Consider the following 17,800-nt stretch of genomic DNA (forward strand, 5'->3'; position numbering starts at 1 on the left):
CAGAGGGCGTGGCACATTCCAGAGGACGCTGGGTGGAGCTTGTGTGGCCCCACCGGCCTCTGCAGGGTTCAGGCCACAGGGGAGGGATCCCCGTGGTGCCGGGGGAATAAAATCGTGTCTGTCAAAACTCATCCGTCGTCTTTAAAATGACCCTCAAACCACATGCCTTCACATGCACACGCAGCACACAGAAGCTCACGGTGAGGGTCTGTCTCCCAGGGAGGACCTGTTCCCAGCCCCACGTGAGTCCTGCATAGGTAAGGCGACGGCTGTTGAATGGAAGAGGGAGGTGCAGGTGGCTCGCACGATGGTACCTTCGGTTAACCTGGATGATGTAAGAGGCTGGGAGCTGGCCTCATTAGGGAGCTGAGCAGTTGCATAATTATCTCTGATCTGCGGATGTCTGCCCCGACCATGGGCTCAGAAGAGGGGCCCCGAGGCTCCCCTGGGTTGCTGGGGGGGATTGAAAGGTGCCGAGCAGCCTCCCCAGTTGAGCCCCACCGGCCCCCAGCATTCTACGAAGACAGTGTCGTGTCGAGTCTGTGTCTGTCTTTAAGTATCTTGAGTCATGATGGTGGTGGGCAGCTCTCGAGGTCTCGGGGGACAAGCTGACCGGCTTCGTGTTTTCTTTTGCGTCTATTATTCTGGAAGCCAGTTCCCATCCCGCCCCCTATAGGGTGCCTCTTTCCGGAAAGCATCGTTGAGCTCTTGTTTCCTTGGTGATTTGTGACTCAGTGAAGCCTCCATAACTTTTAAAAAAATATGTTTTTATTCATTTCAGAGAGGAAGAGAGAGGGAAAGGGAGAGAGAGAAGCATCAATGATGAGAGCGAATCATTGATCGGCTGCCTCCTGCACGCCCCCTACTGGGGATCGAGCCCACAACCTGGGCATGTGCCCGGACCGGGAATTGAACCGTGACCTCCTGGTTCATAGGTCGAGGCTCAGTCGCTGAACCACACTGGCGGGGCTCCATACCTCTTTGAAGTGTGGGCCGTTGGCTACAGCAGAGCACCTGTCCCTGGGCCTGTGGGTGAGCTGGGTGTGGCCATGGCTCATACCGATCCATCCTAGAAGCAGGGGAGGAAGGCTCCTTACAGTCTTGACCCAGTTGCTATGCCGTCCGGCTCTCTTTACACCCTCGTCTGCGGAGATAAGGCCGGTCCCCGGAGCCGGTCGATCTGGAGGGTGAGCGGAGGCTGCTTTATCTGCGCGGCTGTCAGAAGGATTTTCTTACCCAGTAGTTTCTCCATTGAGTCTTTTGGCCTCGAGGCAGCCGGGTCTCTCTTCTTGCAACAGGAAAGGAAAATGGAAGAAGAGGTGGCTCATCTGTTGACGGGTAACTACATGTTGCTTGTAGTGACCGTGTGGATGTGTGTTGAGCAAAATGCATGGCCTTTACCCTCACCCTCCGTTTGGATGAAGGGAGAGAGCCATGGGGACGGGATTTCCTGGGACAACTGGCATTTCCACAGTCCCGTTGTACAGAGAGTTAGCCCAGAGAGTTTGCTGGGCACCGAAGGGTTGCTGGGCACCGAAGGGTTGCTGGTTTGATTCTCGGTCAGGACACACGCCAGGGCTGTGGGCTTGATCTCTGGTAGGGGGTTTGCAGGAGGCAGGCGATTGCTGTTTCTCTCTCTCCCTCTCCCTTCGTCTCTCTCTAAGAATCAATTTTTAAAAAAATAGCAAATGGGGATGGAAGGAGAACAAAAGCCCAGAAATACGTAGTTCAGGAAACCCACCAAAAATGGGGTGGCTTTCAAGGACACACTAACGTTGTCATCGTTCCCATGGCTCTAACCCAGCGGTTCTCAACCTGTGGGTCGCGACCCCTTTGACGGTCGATCGACCCTTTCACAGGGGTCGCCTAAGACCATCCTGCATATCAGATATTTACATGACGATTCATAACAGTAGCAACATGACAGTTATGAAGTAGCAACGAAAATAATTATTCTATGGTTGGGTCACACCATGAGGAGCTGTATTTAAAGGGCCAGAAGGTTGAGAACCGCTGCTCTAGGGCAGGTTAGTCTGGAAATGCCGTTTGCCTCTGTATCTGTCGCTTCTTTGAAATTGCAGACCAGCCTTCACCTCCCAGTCCCGACCTTCCGGGGAGGCGGCCGGGGGTGGGAGCAGACACACAGTTTGGTGGAGCCTCCGGTGTCCTTTGGCATTGGAGTCCTTAACGAGGAAGACTTCTAGGGAACTTCCCATTCGAATACCAAAAGCTGAGTCAGATATGTAGAAAGAGATTCGAAATCATCGTCTGTGTCCCAGTTACTGACTGGTACTTACCTCGCAGGGTCAGCCCTGAAAAAGGTGGTGGTGGGACAGAGAACCGCAGGGCAGTTAGGGCCCCTCCTTGAACGGTGAAATGAGAAGTGGCTGCCGTTTTTTACCGCTGAGCTTTAGGGGAGATTTGCTCCGTGTGGGATGGCTGCAGGCTCCTCCCTGCCCAGTGTTGGCTGTGGCATCTTACGCCCCATCCCCCACCTGTCAAACACACAGGAAGACCCCAGAGGGACACGAAGGGCCGGGACTCAGGATTTTAAGAAATCGGAGGGGTTGGCTGCCCGGCACCTTAGGCGATTTTTAGAGATTTGAATTAGCCAGCCGTCACAGAATGTCCACTGTGTGCAGTGGACCTGTCTGGTGCCAAACAGGGTCATGGTTCTGGACACTGCACGTGCCCCATCTCTGTTGGCAGAACCTCGAAAGCCTGGCAGATCATGAAAAGCACCCGCGCATTAATACAGCAGGAGACCCACGCCAGAGCAGGAGAGGCTCTGAGAATTCTGAATTTTTAGCACCTGCTTTCGGGGATGCTGACATCCGGCGTGTGGAGGAAACTTGGGGCCGTTGTCAGTGGCGACCAGCCCCAGGCACGGGGGTCTGGAAATAATGCCTCAGGTCTGCTGCAGAATCTTATGTTGTTTCTTGGCTATGCTGGCCACTTAAAAAAAAAAAAGTATTCTTATAAAGAGGAGGGCTTTTTAATTTTTCGAAAAGGCTTGGGTTTAAGCATGTGCTCTTAAAGAAACAAGGCGTACTTCTGCCGCTATTTGAGAAAGAGATGGGATAGCAGAGCACTGGCCTGGCGTTTCATTTGAGGTGTGTTTTGTGCTCTCCGTGGCTGCAGGGAGCCTCTGTCAACCCGGATTCTCCGTCTGGAAACCGGGGATAAGAATTCTGTGGTTGTCGCGAAGAGGGTAAAGCGTGTCCATGAAGCAAGAGTTCTTTGTAAGCAGTGGCGTGCTGGGCCAGTGCGTCATGGTATTTCCTCAGAAATGTACTAGCTATTAAGTTCCTTTAAAAAATCCCTTTGAGCCCTAACCGGTTTGGCTCAGCGTCAGCCTGCGGACTCAAAGGTCCCAGGTTCGATTCCGGTCAAGGGCATGTACCTTGGTTGCGGGCACATCCCCATGGGGAGTGTGCAGGAGGCAGCTGGTCGATGTTTCTCTCTCATTGATGTTTCTGACTCTCTATCCCTCTCCCTTCCTCTCTGTAAAACATCAATAAAATACATTTTTAAAAAAATCCCTTTGAAAAGGTAAAGGGTCGATGGAACAAGGTATAGGATTTTGACTACCTGTTCCTTGCTGCAGTTATTTTAACCTTTTAAATGGATTTTTAGAGGAAGAGGAAGGGAGAGAGAGAGAAGCATTGATATGACAGAGAAAATGTGGTGGGCCGCCTCCTGCATGCCCCCCACCAGGGATCGAGCCTGCAGCCCGGGCACGTGCCCTGACCGGGACTCGAACAGCAACCTTTCGGGGCGCAGGACGATGTCCCACCCACTGAGCCACGCGGGCCGGGGGGCAGTTATTTTTGCCATCATCCAGCCTCCTTTCCTCCTTTTACATGTTATAGCTTTGAAGGTCGGGGCAGGGGATGGTGTAGCTAATAGCGATTTTCTAAATGGGGAGACTCAGATAGGTGGCTGGAGCTGGTCCTGTGACCTCTGGCTTTACGGTGAAACTCCACGGCAGTGCGCCAGGGCAGCCAGGCGTGCCGTTGCTCACTGGATGGCAGTGACCTCTAACACGCCACCCCAAGGTCAGGGTGGCTGGCGTGTGAGGGAAGCTTCGTCAGATGTATTGTCAGCGTGAATTGAGAAGCTGTTACGGGGTCTTTGAGATGATGTTTCTAATTTCCCTGCACTCTGTGACCAGCAGTGTCAGCAGGCCTCACCCCCTTTTTCCGTCTTGTGTGCCGTGGAGGTACCTTTGGAGGTAGGGGCTCATGTCTCCCTTCCCAGACAGCACTCTTCTGATGGCTGTTAAGGTAATTTTTTTTTTTTTTAAAAAAAGGGAATGAAATGTAACTGTAAAATGTGAGTTTTTCATCACTAGCTCTGCTAAAAGGGAAGGGGTGTTTTCCCACAGATGTAGAAACGGAGGGCTAGAGCAGGGGTGGGCAACCCCTGGCACGCGTGCCAAACATGGCACACCAGTAACTTTCTGGCACACGAAACCCTCTCTTATAATCTTCCATTTACAGTTTTTTTCTTAATATCGACTCTTTTATTTTTCAGATAAATTCAGTGTAGGTGCATCTTAGATGAGTAAATAATTTTACATAACAAGTTCTCTTAAAGACCATAGACATGGATTGACGAGAGAGGGGAAGAGCAATTTCTATGCCTTTGCCTTAACTCTCCCTGCCTTCCTAGATCCGACCAGTGTTTTGGTTTCATCCACATACGCTTGGGAATCTTTGTTCTCAGTGACGAATTTTGTTAAGTCTCGTAATAGGAGTAGCCTGACGGATGAAAGTAGTAGCTCGTGTATATCTCTGAAGGTCACGACATATAAACCTGATGTAAAATCTCTGTCATCAGTGATGCAGCAGCAAAAGTCCCACTGATAAATATCAAACGGAGTCATAAAGTTTTCTGTCGGACTATCAGTGTACATGTATACATTAAAAAATAAATGTATTTTTCATCATCATATACTGTGTTTTTGTCGCTCGGATGAATTTTATTATTCAAGGTTCTTCACATACGTATACCTTAAGCTATATCAGGTAGGCGTAACATGTTCTCCAAAAATTAGGGTTGGCACGCAGAAGGATTTTGAGTCAGAGATTTTGCTGGTTTTGGCACGCACTCACAAAAAGGTTGCCCACCCCTGGTCTAAAGTGAAGCCACAGTTTTAGAGCTGTGTTTCTGTAGAGGACAGGTGTGTGTGTGTGGGGGGGCGGGCGGTGTCAGGTGGGAGCAGAGGCCGAGGGGAGACCCAGGCAGGGAGGCCAAGGAGTGTAGACCTCACCTCCCGAGAGGAAGGGACCTCTTTGTGAAGATAGACAGTTCTCCCCTGTGCTGTTCAGAGTGGCTGTGGAGCGCTTGGAATGTAGCTGGTGTGGCTGCATTTTGAGTTTTATTTACATTGAAACACGAATGGCCCCAGTGGCTTATGGCCCCTCTTTGGTCAGTGCAGGGTGGAGGGGATCTGGAGAGGGACATGCACGGAGGGACATCCCTCTGCCCTGCAGGAGGCGGGTGGCACCTTCCTCCTGGGCCCTCCCCATGGGAGCCGGTCAGGAACTCACTCCCCGCCTCCCTGCTCTGGGCCCCAGGGCTGGTCCTCGCCTCTGGGGCAACAGTCACACCGGCTGCTGGACTCTCCCAGGGCTGGGCCGGGCCGGGCCACCCAGGCTCCCACGTCCTGTCCTGGTCTCTCCCTGGCACGGAGCCCCAGGCGTTCTCACTGGTCCTCAGGGGTCATGTTTGCCTTTGGCTTTCGGACAAACTGCTCCATCAGAGAGGACGCTCTCTGGCCCCTCCCTGCCTCTGACCGTGGAGTGAATGCAGTTAGAGATGCGGTTTGAGAGTTCCCTCACACCCCACAGGGAGCGGGGGAGGGGAGGAGGGGAGGTTTGGGTGGTGGGGGGGATGGATAGCCTGAAAAATGATGAAACCTAGAGAAATGGGGTGACGTGGAGAGTCTTGTGTTCAAAGTGCCACATCCCAAATGTGTTTTTTTTCTAAATGTGATATATTTAATCTATATTAAGTAATAATATATGGAGGCTTGGACACCATTTGTTCAGGGTAGCCTGGATTTCAGTTAAAGGGTAAATAAAACCAACTTGGTTATGACTAAAATCAGTTAACACCGATAGGAAACCAGCCCTTGTTTTCATTAACCCACAGGAGGCCCAGCCCAGTATCCTGTGCGTCTTACCGCCAGCCAGCGCGTGAATGAGTAATGCGCGCGGCGAAACCCTCCCTCCTCCCCTCCCAGGGCTCCAGCCCCACCCCTGTTGGAATTGATTGAATGAACAAGTCCAATCTGATAGCATTTATTGAGATGAAGGAGAGATCATTTTTCCTGAACGTGTATCTTTATAAACATTGTGCCTAAAACGTACACAGGTGTTTCCTAATGTGATGGCTGAATTTCCACTAAACCTCCTTTCTTTTCCCCACAAAGAATGTGTCTTCAGTGTGATAAAACGTAGCAGTTGTGTTCAGGTTCCAAAATATTAAGCGGGCGTGCCGCCGTCTCTGGGCTTTCATTTTTAAATAAAACCTGTCTTACGTTCTGGCTCTCCACGTAGAGGCCTCGTCTGTGGTCCCCCGTTCATTCGTATGGAGGCAGCGAGGCGATTTAGCAGGCGTGTTCAGCTGCCTGGGCAGGCTCCTGGGCCGCGAGGACTCCTGGGTGAGAGAGACCTAGTTGCTGAACTGGCGCAGAGAATTCCTCAGGGTGAGGGAGGTGAGTGGGCAGAGAGCCGGATAGGTGTCTCCGTGTGGCTGTCAGGAGCAGGGAGACCTGCCACCCTGCAGCCGGGAGGCGGCAGAAAGCCCCAAATCGCAGACTGTGCAGTGATGCTCTGAGACAGGAGCGCCCTTGGGCCGCGTTTTAGCGGGTTTGATGGAGGAACCTGCCATCCTCGCTGCCACAGACAAAGCCGAACGGTGCTGAGGAATCGGCAGTGAGATGCGCGCTTAAACTGCGGCTTCCTCTTGCAAGCCGATAGGCTATAGATTTTTGTTTTTGTTTTTCCTTATCCCAGCAATTAAAGCGCTGTGCATACACCAGTTGAGGGTGAGATTTATAGAAGGCACTTTAAAAAAGAGCACATGCAATGTATTATTACCAAAGGAAGACGGGGATGAATTACGCTTGGCACGGGCAGTGGTTTAAGTGCCGTTTCTTTTTCCTTCTGCCGGAATTCAGAAAGATCGCTTCCTTCTCCGTTCTGCACTGAGCCAGGTTTATGTCTGCTTCTGAAGCAGCCCTCGGGGAAGCCCTCATCCGAGCGCGTGGGGCAGTCCCCCACTGGCACCTCCTCGCCAGAGCCCCACTTGGTACGCGTGTACCCGCCTGCGGCCGGCGTGGTGTTGGCCTGAGCAGTTGCTCTGAGACTTCCTGGAGGCTGCTGTTGTTCCTGTGTCTGGCTGGGGAGGAGGGGGTGAGGATAAGCCTCAAGGCAGAGAGATTGCTCTGAGATCCTCACCTGCCTGCCCGCCTCCCCTCTGAAAACACAGCACCTGGCAGGGTCGCCCCAGGGCCCGGCAGGGCATTTCCATTCCAGGCAGGTGCTCTGCCCCACCCTGCCTCGCCCCTCCTCCCAGCGCAGGGGAGCCACCCCCTTCCGGGTCTGTCTCCAGCGATGCTGGGCCAAGGGCCCTGTGCACACCCTCCCCTCCAGCCGAGCCGGGGCACATCCCAGGCCCCGGCCAGGGCCCAGCGAGAGCCCCGGGGACCTGCCCCGGGGACCCGGATGGCCCAGCTGGGCGGGCAGCCAGGAGCTCCCTCAACCACAGCCCCTTAGGGCGATGTGTTGGCTTTGGGGCGACTTTGGCAATGTCCCTGAGAGACGAGGGAGGGGAAGAAGAATGTTTTGAGTATGACGGCCAAGATGAAGAGAGGGAGCTGGCCCCGGCGCAGCAGGACACCCTGGATCTGGCGGAAGAGGGTAAATTCTTGCTTTGCACCCATCGGGTGCTTTCGCTGTCAGTGTCGAGGTGGGCTGGCTGCTTCGCTGAGCTCACAGCGCTCTTTCCTTTTCTTATTGAGCTGTAACGTCAAGCACAGGGAGCTCCCGTGGAAAGGGGCTCAGTGACGCTCATGTGAAGCCACCATGGGAGACGCACATGCCTGGCCCCCGGGGAAGTCCCCTGGCTCACACCTGCCTCCTGGGAGACCATTCGCACTGGGTCACCTGAGGTTTGTTCTGCCAGTTTGGGGATCCATGTAAATGGAATCAGACCGTGTGTGTTACTTTATCAGGCTGCTGTGGCTTAACCAAGGTCTTTGAAATTCATACGTGTTGTTGCAAATCTCAGTGGTTGCCTCTCCCCCCTCCCCCCCCGCCCTTTGTGGCATTCCAATACTCCATTTTAAGAGTTTTAATTGTTTTCTTGGGACTGAATGAGTTTTCGTAAATTAATGGGCAAGAGACTGAGTCATTATAAATAAAGCATGTTTTTGTGCTGGTGTTATTTTAAAAAATTATTAATGACTGATTTGAAATAGGGATTAAAAAAAAATTTAGAAATATTTCAGATAGAAAAGTCCAAGGGCTGACACTGATGTCACCTGGGAGCCCACCACCAGGCTGTATTGGGGTGCTGTTCTGTATTAGGGTGCTGTGCTGTTCTGTATTGGGGTGCTGTGCTGTGCTATATTGGGGTGCTGCTTTTGGCGAAGAGGGAGGGTGTTAGTTAAATAAAGGCGTGCCCATGTGCTGGGTGTCAGTTTACTAATTGGGTTTGTGGGGCTTTAACCTACAGCCCAGAGAAAGGGATTTGGGGGGTAAAACAGGACATTGTAACAGTGACTGCATGGATGTTCTTTAGGTCTTGAGCAGAAACAGTTGGAATACCCTTTCAGAATTCTGCACCGTGGTGGCCTATTTTCATGTCTCAGCACAACTTTTACTTTTGAGATTATTTGTAATTGGCCACATACAAAAAGTATATATTTTGAAAATATTACTAATGCTTCAGGACAGTTAAACGGATTGAATTGGTAAAAGGGGGGGAAGTGGGGACAACAGCCAGAGGTGAGCAAGGGGGCTCCGTGCTGAGGGCTGGCACCCGGCCTGGCCTCTTCATGAAAGAGATGGAGACGGGGAAGGAGGGAGGGGTGACAGACTGAGGGGGACTGTGCATTTGCCGGGTTCCTGGAAGCGCTCAAGGGAAAGGCACCCATCTGCTCCTGCGGAACCAGGGCCAGCCGTGGCGCGGATCAGCTTCTGCCCCTCAAAGCTGCCTCACAGGCCGCCCGTGTACCCGCATCACCCGAGAGCTTGCTAGAAATGCAGACTCCCGGGCCCCACCCGGCCCCCTGCGTGTTAACAGGACCTTGAGCGGGTCCTTGTGTACGTGAAAGCATGAGATGATGCACAGTTGCCTTAAAATATAACTGAGATGATTTGTAAAACACCAGTCGTTGGACCTGACGGTCCTACACTGAAGGCTGTGGTTCTGAAGTGTTAATAATATTTTCAGCACAGTCACCTTTAAAAAAAAAGACACTTTGGTGCCAACCTGCTTAGCTTTCTTTGTAAAATGAAATTCGCCAGGCTTCCTCCTGGCCGGAGGGACGTGTGTGGCGTGGACCGGGAAGGTGGAGTTTGGTGTGGAAGGATCCGTTTCTGTGGCCAGTGTTCCTGGGAACCGGAGCAACCCGTTTTTCTCTGACACCGTCACACCCCCCTTGGTTGAGTTCACGGGAAGCAAGTCCCATGTGTGGGAGAGAAGTGCTCTGTGAACAGTGAAAACGTGTGTGGGGTGTGGACATGCCGTGTTTTCTACCCTAACTGGTTGAAAAGAGGTGCTTTTGGTTGAACACCAAAGAGCAAAATGAGTGTTTGGGTTGCTCTGATAGCTACGGGTTCAGGAGACACCCGTCCTCTCCCGGTCACCTTGTGGGGTGATAGGCACTATTTTTTTAAAAATATATTTTATTGATTTTTTACAGAGAGGAAGGGAGAAGGATAGAGAATTAGAAACATCGATGAGAGAGAAACATCGATCAGCTGCCTCCTATACACCTCCTACTGGGGATGTGCCCGCAACCAAGGTACATGCCCTTGACCGGAATCAAACCTGGGACCTTTCAGTCCGCAGGCCGACGCTCTATCCACTGAGCCAAACCGGTTAGGGCGATAGGCACTTTTTAATGTCAAAGCAACGGAGGTTTGGTAGGTCGTCCCTGTCTCGAGTCCCAGAGCTGCAGGCACAGAGCAGGCCCTCACCCTGCCTCCTGCCACCCCCAGGCCCTAGGCGAATGGAGTCCCTTTCCTGCCCACATCTCGGTCTTCAGGGAGAGAGAACATCCCGTCTCGTGTCTTCTCCGGAGACTAGCAGGTGCAGAACCGGAATTGACCTCAGGCGGGTTCCTGCGGAGTGGCGCCCAGGAGGGCGGCCTTTGCTTCGCTTCCCCAGGCCCCGGGCTCAGGGGAGCTCCAGCCGGGCGGCCGCTGGGAGTGAAACTGCAGGTCACACCCCTGGGTCCCAGCCCCACCCCTGGCGCCAGCAAAACACTGGCGGAGAGTGAATGTTGCCCTCAGTGCCTGTGGTTTGCGCGTGGCAGATTCCCAGGTCTTCCTTAAGGAAGTGCTTAAAGAAGCAGCTTGGTGATCTTTCCTCACCTGGACGCGTCTGAGGCTGCTACCCGGTGGCCAGAGCAGTCACTCGGTTCCTGGCAGGACTGGGGCAGAGCCCGCGGATGGTCTGCGTTTCCCAAGTGCCCCGATCGCAGGTTTAGGTTTTCTGAGCCGCTGGCTGCAGGAGGAGAGAGTGGGCCCGGCCCTTAGAGGTGACGGAGAACGGGGCAGGGTGGGCGGGGGGGGGGGGGGGGGGAATCAGCCCTTTGCACAAAGGGTAGCTCTCAGGTGTTGAGTACTAGCCAGTCATTGTCAAGAGAAGCAGAGATGAAAAAATGCCAGTTGGCACCCAGAGCCCGAGGGCGGGCCTCGGTCCAGGCCCACCAGCCTCTGTCCACAGCCGCACCTGCTGGGCCATCCACGTTCTCCAGTGGGTTCCAAGGCCAAGCCTGAGAATCGGCACACACGGAGCCCACGCTCCTGTTTGGAGGGCAGCCCTGGCCTCACTGATGGGGCTGCATGCCGGTGTGTTGAGTCCCAGAGGTGACGCCTCCGGGCCTGTGGAGTGGGAATCCACCCCAGAGAAAGGCCATCGGCCGCCCTGGTGGCTGTGTTGACAGTGTGGCCAGCGGCACATGCGGGTGCCCTGCAGGACTCTCTCCCCTGGGGCCACAGATGAGGAGAGAGCTGACCCCGCTTATCAGTTCTGCCCTCAGCACTGTTCCAAAGGTCTCTCTGCTGATGGTGTTTATCACCTGGGTCCAGCCTGGGGTTTCGTTGTTAGTATCCATGGCAACTCCACGCAGGGCATGGAAAATTGGAAAATGATGTCAGTTGCTCAGGGCGGTCCTCTTCCTGGAGTGCGGGTACCAGCGTTACCCCACGGCTGGCCATGAGCAAAGCTCACCCCAGGTCTGTGTATGCTGGTCCTCTTGCTGCTCTGCCCACGTCTGGCACCTGCCCCTGCCCCCCCCTCCCCCCATTCCCAGCTTTCTCTGAAACTGCCCTCACCATGCACTTCCTGCTGGTGCCTCTTAATTATGCTAATTTATGCATGTTTACCCTCTCAAGGAGGCCAAGAACTCCTTGAGGGTAGGATTCATTTATTTACTCAGCAGTTTAGAGCGTCACCTTGGGGGTCAGACAGATCAGGGCCCTTCCCTAACAGCTCTGTGACCTTGGGCACTTTCCTCAAGTCTCAAATGTGGACAATAGTAACACTTTCCTCCCAGGATGAATGTAAACAAGAGCCCTTTGTTATCATAGGCAGGCCCAGGCCGGCCCTCGTTACCTACCCTGGTGGTGAATGGCCACCTTAGATCAACACTGAGTGTTCCAGCCTGGGCGCGGAGACAGGATTGGGGGGCATCTAATAGACAAGGTTCAAGTCCATGGCTCTATCCTGCCTGGCCTTGGACAAGCCATTTGGCCTCCCTCTCTGTCTGGTGTGTTCAGTGGGGATCATATTTGTATAATGGGGTTGTCCTGGGTTTTAAGTAAAATAATATTTGTAAAATGCCCAGGGTGGCAGTTGGCATGTTGTAGATACGCAATAGTCATTTCGTTTCTTCTCCCTGCTTCTTCAAGGACTTGCTTTGGGGCCCTGGCACGCAGGCTGCCGTGGCCTCTGCTAGCGCCTGTGAATTATGCTAATTCTTGCATGTGTCTTACCTTCTCAATGAAATCCTCACACTGAGATTTCAGCCAATGCTGCTCATGAGCAGGAAAATGTAGCCAGGGCTGTATTGTCAGGTCGCTTCCTCTGGCATGTGAGGCCTCTCTCCTGCCTCCCAGGGCCCAGACCAGGCCCCGTGAGGGCCCAGCAGACTGCTGTTGGTAGTGGGCCGGCCTCGGGGCTGGCTCTGCCACCTGGGCATCCCAGAGGCTGCCGTGATAAACGGGCACCTGCCCTCGGCCTGTGGGCTTCCGGCTTCAGACCACAGGTGCGCATCCGTTGATGCCTTTCTCGTTGATGCAGCTTCTTTCTCTCTTTCTTTTTTTATTGATTAAGTTATTACATATGTGTCCTTATCCCCACATTACCCCCTATCCCCCCCACTCATGCCCTCACCCCCCTGTTGTCTGTGACCATTGGTTGCAGCGTCTTTCTTAGCAACTGTCTCCCCGTCTCTCCGTGTCACCTTGGACCTGAGGTTGCCCCTTGGTTTTTTTCTCAGGACTGTCCTGGACACGTGCTTATCTCGGGGTGATAAGAAACACACCCCTCTCGGGGGTTGGTTGGAAGTGAGCCTTTCCTTGCAAAAACTGGTCTGAGAGCAAAACAAAATCTTCCCCCCTTTTTTGAAGTATCAGGTGGGAAGGGACACGGGACACTAGTTATATTTTGTTTGTTTTCTAAACCAAATAACGTAGTTTTTATGGGTCTTAGTAGGTTACTTGGGCTATTGGGTCAAGCCTACATTATTTTGATATGGGAGGACAACAGCTAAGCGAGGGATCGGCTGAACCTCCCAGGGGTGGCCCTGACTTGGGAGAAGGCAGGAGAGTGTTGTGCCTGAGAAGAGAGTCCAAAGTCAGACTCTTCTCAAAAACCGGAGAGAGTCGGCCCTTGGTTTCCTTCTGGATCTGAAATTGTTCTGCCATCTGAGCACATTTTGATGACAGTTGTCTAATTAACAATAGCCCGGTGTCTGTGGGGCAGACCAGTAACTTATGTGTGTCTCATTGGGTGATTGGCTATTCCTAGCAGTTACCTGCGAACACCGCTGAGGAGGGCTCGGTCGGGCTTGAGATAATAAAGAACGCTTTCACACTGTTGTGTAATAGGGAAGGGGTTGGGATATGCAGCTCAGGGTGGCTTGTTTGTGTATTATTTGATAACTTAAAATATCGAGGCACATGCCCTAACTGGTTTGGCTCAGTGGATAGAGCATCAGCCTGCAGACTCAAGGGTCCCAGGTTCGATTCCGGTCAAGGGCATGTACCTGGTTGCAGGCACATCCCCAGTGGGGGGTGTGCAGGAGGCAGCTGATCGATGTTTCTCTCTCATCGATGTTTCTAACTCTCTATTCCTCTCCCTTCCTCTCTGTAAAATATCAATAAAATATATATATTTTTAAATTGAGGCACAATGTACATACCATAAAAGTCACCCATTTTGAAGGGGACAGGTTGATGATTTTTAATAAATTCACTGAGTTGTGCCACCATCACCACTTTATTCCGTTTTAGGGCATTTGTTTCCCCCTCCTCCTAGCACAGTGATGGCGAACCTTTTGAGCTCGGCGTGTCAGCATTTTGAAAAACCCTAACTTCACTCTGGTGCCGTGTCACATATAGAAATTTTTTGATATTTGCAACCATAGTAAAACAAAGACTTATATTTTTTATATGTATTTTATATATTTAAATGCCATTTAACAAAGAAAAATCAACCAAAAAAAATGAGTTCGTGTGTCACCTCTGACACGCGTGTCATAGGTTCGCCATCACTGTCCTATGAGATCCCTCGTGCCTGTTTATAGTCCATCCCGTTCCCACCCCCAATCTAGGCAACCATGGATCCTCCTTCTGTCCCTCTAATTTGCCTGGACTGGCTACCTTATGCAACATACAGTCCTTTGTGTCTGGCTTACGAGCAGGAGGTATCTGAGGTTCCCCCAAACTGTCGTGTGTATGGGCACCTCATCCTTTTTGTGGCCGAGTACTATTCCACTGTGTGGATATACCGGATTTGTTTATTCACTCAGCGCTTGGGGGTCATGTGGGTGGGTTCCACTTTCTGGCTATAATGAGTCATGCTGCTGTGACATTCGTGTGCGGGTTTTTGTGTGGACATGTTTTTGTTTCTCTAGGGTAGGCGCCCAGGAGACTTCTAAAATTTTTGGAACCTTAGGTGAGTCATCTGACCTCTTAGAGCCCGAGTTTCCCTGCCATCAAGGGTGGGAGACACATGTCCCACCCACCAGCACGGGTCTGGCGGGATACGCAGGCCTGGCTGCTGTGCGGTTGGGTGATGGCCCCTCCAAAGCACTTTGCCAGTTCGGCCCCGCCCAGATGTCTGCAGATGGCTCCCAAGGGCCCAAGGGGCCTGTAAACGGCACGGGTTTCACCATAGTGGACCCCAGAGGTGAGACTAGGATAGGGGTCGGCTACCCTCTTCCTGCTGGGCCGTGGGGAAGGGCAGGAAGTCCCCGGATGGAGACGTGGGAGAAAGTCCCCACAGAAGGAAATAGCAGTGCCAGACCAGACACCTGAGTGGCATCATGGGGGGTAGATGAGCTGGGGTGGAAAATGGGCACAGGTGGCCAGTGAGGAGGCGAGAAGGCTAGACCGGGGCCAGGGAAGGGTGGTCCCCGTGTCTTGGGCGTTGAGGCTGCCGCTTGTAGGCGGCGGCAGAGCCGGAGAAGGTCTGTAAGCGGAGCATTGACACATGCGGTTCAAGAGCGTGGAGGCAGCTTTGAAGGACAGCTCGTAACGCCCGGAAACTTGGCATCGGGGCGGGCTCATGGAGAATTTATGGGCAGCTCTCTAGCTGTGGCTCTCGGGTTGGGAGCCTTCCACCCCTTGTTCCTTTGAACAGGGCAGACGGGTTTTACGAGGTGCGTTTCCTGCGGGATCAGGGGCCACATTTAGGGGAGCTTTTTCTCCTGACACCTGCTGCTGCTGGTCAGAGTGAGAAGGGATAGGTCACTGATCTGTGGACCCTGCTTTGCTCTGACACCCAGGTCCCAGCTCCTGTCTCGAGCAGACTCGTCAGAATTTCTAGGGCAGTGGTTCTCAACCTTCCTAATGGCACAACCCTTTAATACAGTTCCTCATGTTGTGGTGACCCCCAATTTCATTGTTACAAATTGAACATAATGAAAGCATAGTGATTCATCACAAAAACAATATGTAATTATATATGTGTTTTCCGATGGTCTTAGGTGACCCCTGTGAAAGGGTCGTTCGACCCCCAAAGGGGTCGCGACCCACAGGTTGAGAACCGCTGTTCTAGGGGGTACACGACTATTTTGAAAGTTATTCAACATGGCTATACTCTTTTTTTTACAACAAAGAGTGTAGAAAATAAAATGTACTTTAAAAACAAAACAAAACACGGATGCTGAGGCACAGAAGATAGGCCGAGAAATAATTGGGGAGGGGAAACTGGAGGTCGGGTTCTAAAAAGTGGAAAAACAATGTTCTAATCAATATAAAATGACCTATCCGTAAAGTAGGGGCTGCTGAGTTGTGGGGATCAGTCGAGAAAGCACCTTAAATTCCAGGGCCGTCAGGGACTTCATAAATGATGTCTCTGCCCCTGCTGGGAGGCCCTTCTTATGTTGAAATTCACCATTTGCTAGCTGTGTGGCTTTGGATGCGTTGTTTAACCTCTCTGGGCCTTTGGTGACTGCTGTGGTCCGTTCGCATGCTGCTGCCCACCGCCAGCTGGCTGGAGGGCTCCGTGTACCTTATCTGCTCCGGGCAGAGCATGGCAGCCCTACATCTTGAAAATTAACCATTGTCGGCGGCCTAGGAGTCCTCACTTGAAGATTTCTCAGGACCTCAAACTGATGAACTTTTTACAGCAGTTTGAGCTGGACTCCACCTCCATCAAGTTCAGTTCTGGTTTAAACCAACCCTTACGCATTCTCCTTGCCTTTTCCAACCTGGCAGCTCCAAGGGAGGTGAGGGGAAGGAAAGGGCCTGAGGCCGGGGGTGCGGGGGGAGAGGCTGCGTGGGGGACAGACGGGGAAGGGGAGCCCCCGCCCCTGGCTGCCAGGGCTCTGTGTTGCTTGGGTTTCAGATTTGGAACCAGATTTTAGGTCACCTTCTGAAAGCTGGAAAATCATGCCAGCGGGTCAGATTTCTCTGAGCACCTTCCCTGAGATGATCTCTACTTGGGTTTAATAAAATATTTAGAGGCCGATTGCATTTCACTTGCAGCTGCTCCTGAGGTTGGCAGGTCGTACAGTCCCCAGATGCCTCGCGTGGGCTGTCACAAAGCCGAACTCTCTAGCATCTTAGTTGAGAAGCGTTAACGAAGAAGTTATTATTTAGCCCGAAAGAGGCAGGTTTCAAAAGAGCTCATACTTTGGCCTAAATCCGTTTGCGTTCACTCCTTCCTCCACCGACTAAAACCCACGCTACCTTCTTGGTGTTTGTCGAACTGCAAATCAGTTCCTTGCCATGGACTTAAAATAGAACAACCCTGAGATTTTTCATCAGAATAAAGTCCTCTTTCATTGCATGAGCCTTTTTCTCCAGTGGAAGGGAGAACAAAGCCACACCGTCCCAAAGTGGCCTGCACGGAGCCTCCTATGAGCCCAGTAAATTATACATGTTAGGAAACATTGCTCTGTGTGTGTGTGTGTGTGTGTGTGTGTGTGTGTGTGTGTGTGTGTGTGTGAGAGAGAGATTCTGATTCAAGGATCATGTGCCTGGCCTTTCATAAAGGCCAATATTCACAACATCAGAGTTTGGAGTTAGGAAAAGTTTGTTGATCAAGAAGGCTCCAGCTTGAGAAGATGGGAGGGAGTTGCCGTAAAGTGTCTGCAAATCCATCTTAAGAGAGCCCAGGATTCAGGCTTCTTTTATGTCAAGGGAAGGGAGCATGGGCAGGGCAAGAGTGTGTGACACCTTAGCACCAACAGGGATCCTGGGAAGAGTGTGAAATTTGTAAATCTCCTAGTTCCCTGGTCCCTTGACCCCTGTTGATCTGTGTCTCCTCTTGAGTCTCCTGCAAATCTTTGCCGAAAGCTCAGCCTCAAGCAGAATTCCTCTGTAATTAGCACATCCATAGCAGGAGCTTCTTCCCCTGAAGGCCCTGGGAGAAATGCAGGCTGGAATTAAGATGGAAGCAGCGAGAGGGAGCCTTTCACTCGGTTACATGTGCCGCAGTAATAGTAGAGGTCTTTGGGGCGTGGATTAAAAACCTGTCACCCTAGTTTTCATGGTATGGAAACTGGTTGCAAAGCCTTAGAATTTAGGCCATTTGGGGAGGGGGAGGGCTGTGCCATCATGAAATGACCAGCTAAGACTGTTGCTTAATGATTGTACCAATAGCTGCTTTCTGAAGGGTCCCTCTCTGTCCCCGGGGTTGGGTCTCTATGGTTTGTGAGGTCTAGATTCCTCTTGGTCTTGGTGATCATTTTGGTGGCTGTGCTGCTGACCCATTTTAGTTTGCTCCGTTTGCAGGAGGCCAGATCCCTGTCCACCTAGTGCCGTATCCCCAGCACCACCTCTCAGTATATCACACACCATGTCAAGGCCTTGCAGAAATTTGA

General features: G+C 52.2%; 1 protein-coding gene across 8 annotated transcripts in view; it reads left to right on the forward strand.

Moving 5' to 3' along the window:
- The window catches only part of TRAK1 (trafficking kinesin protein 1), a 95,566-nt gene that overhangs the window by 35,754 nt on the left and 42,012 nt on the right, over nt 1-17,800 (forward strand). The window contains exon 1 of one of the 8 annotated variants that reach the window (XM_059664482.1): nt 7,618-7,931. The exons of 6 other annotated variants lie outside the window; for them this stretch is intronic. In XM_059664482.1, the coding sequence (XP_059520465.1) occupies nt 7,820-7,931 (112 nt within the window). In that variant the 5' untranslated portion in view covers nt 7,618-7,819. Of the gene's footprint in view, nt 1-7,617; nt 7,932-17,800 lie in introns of those variants that run through there. One more of the 8 variants, XM_059664484.1, reaches the window with a different exon arrangement.

This window comes from Myotis daubentonii, chromosome 14, assembly GCF_963259705.1.
Source record: "Myotis daubentonii chromosome 14, mMyoDau2.1, whole genome shotgun sequence".
Classification (NCBI taxonomy): domain Eukaryota; kingdom Metazoa; phylum Chordata; class Mammalia; order Chiroptera; family Vespertilionidae; genus Myotis; species Myotis daubentonii.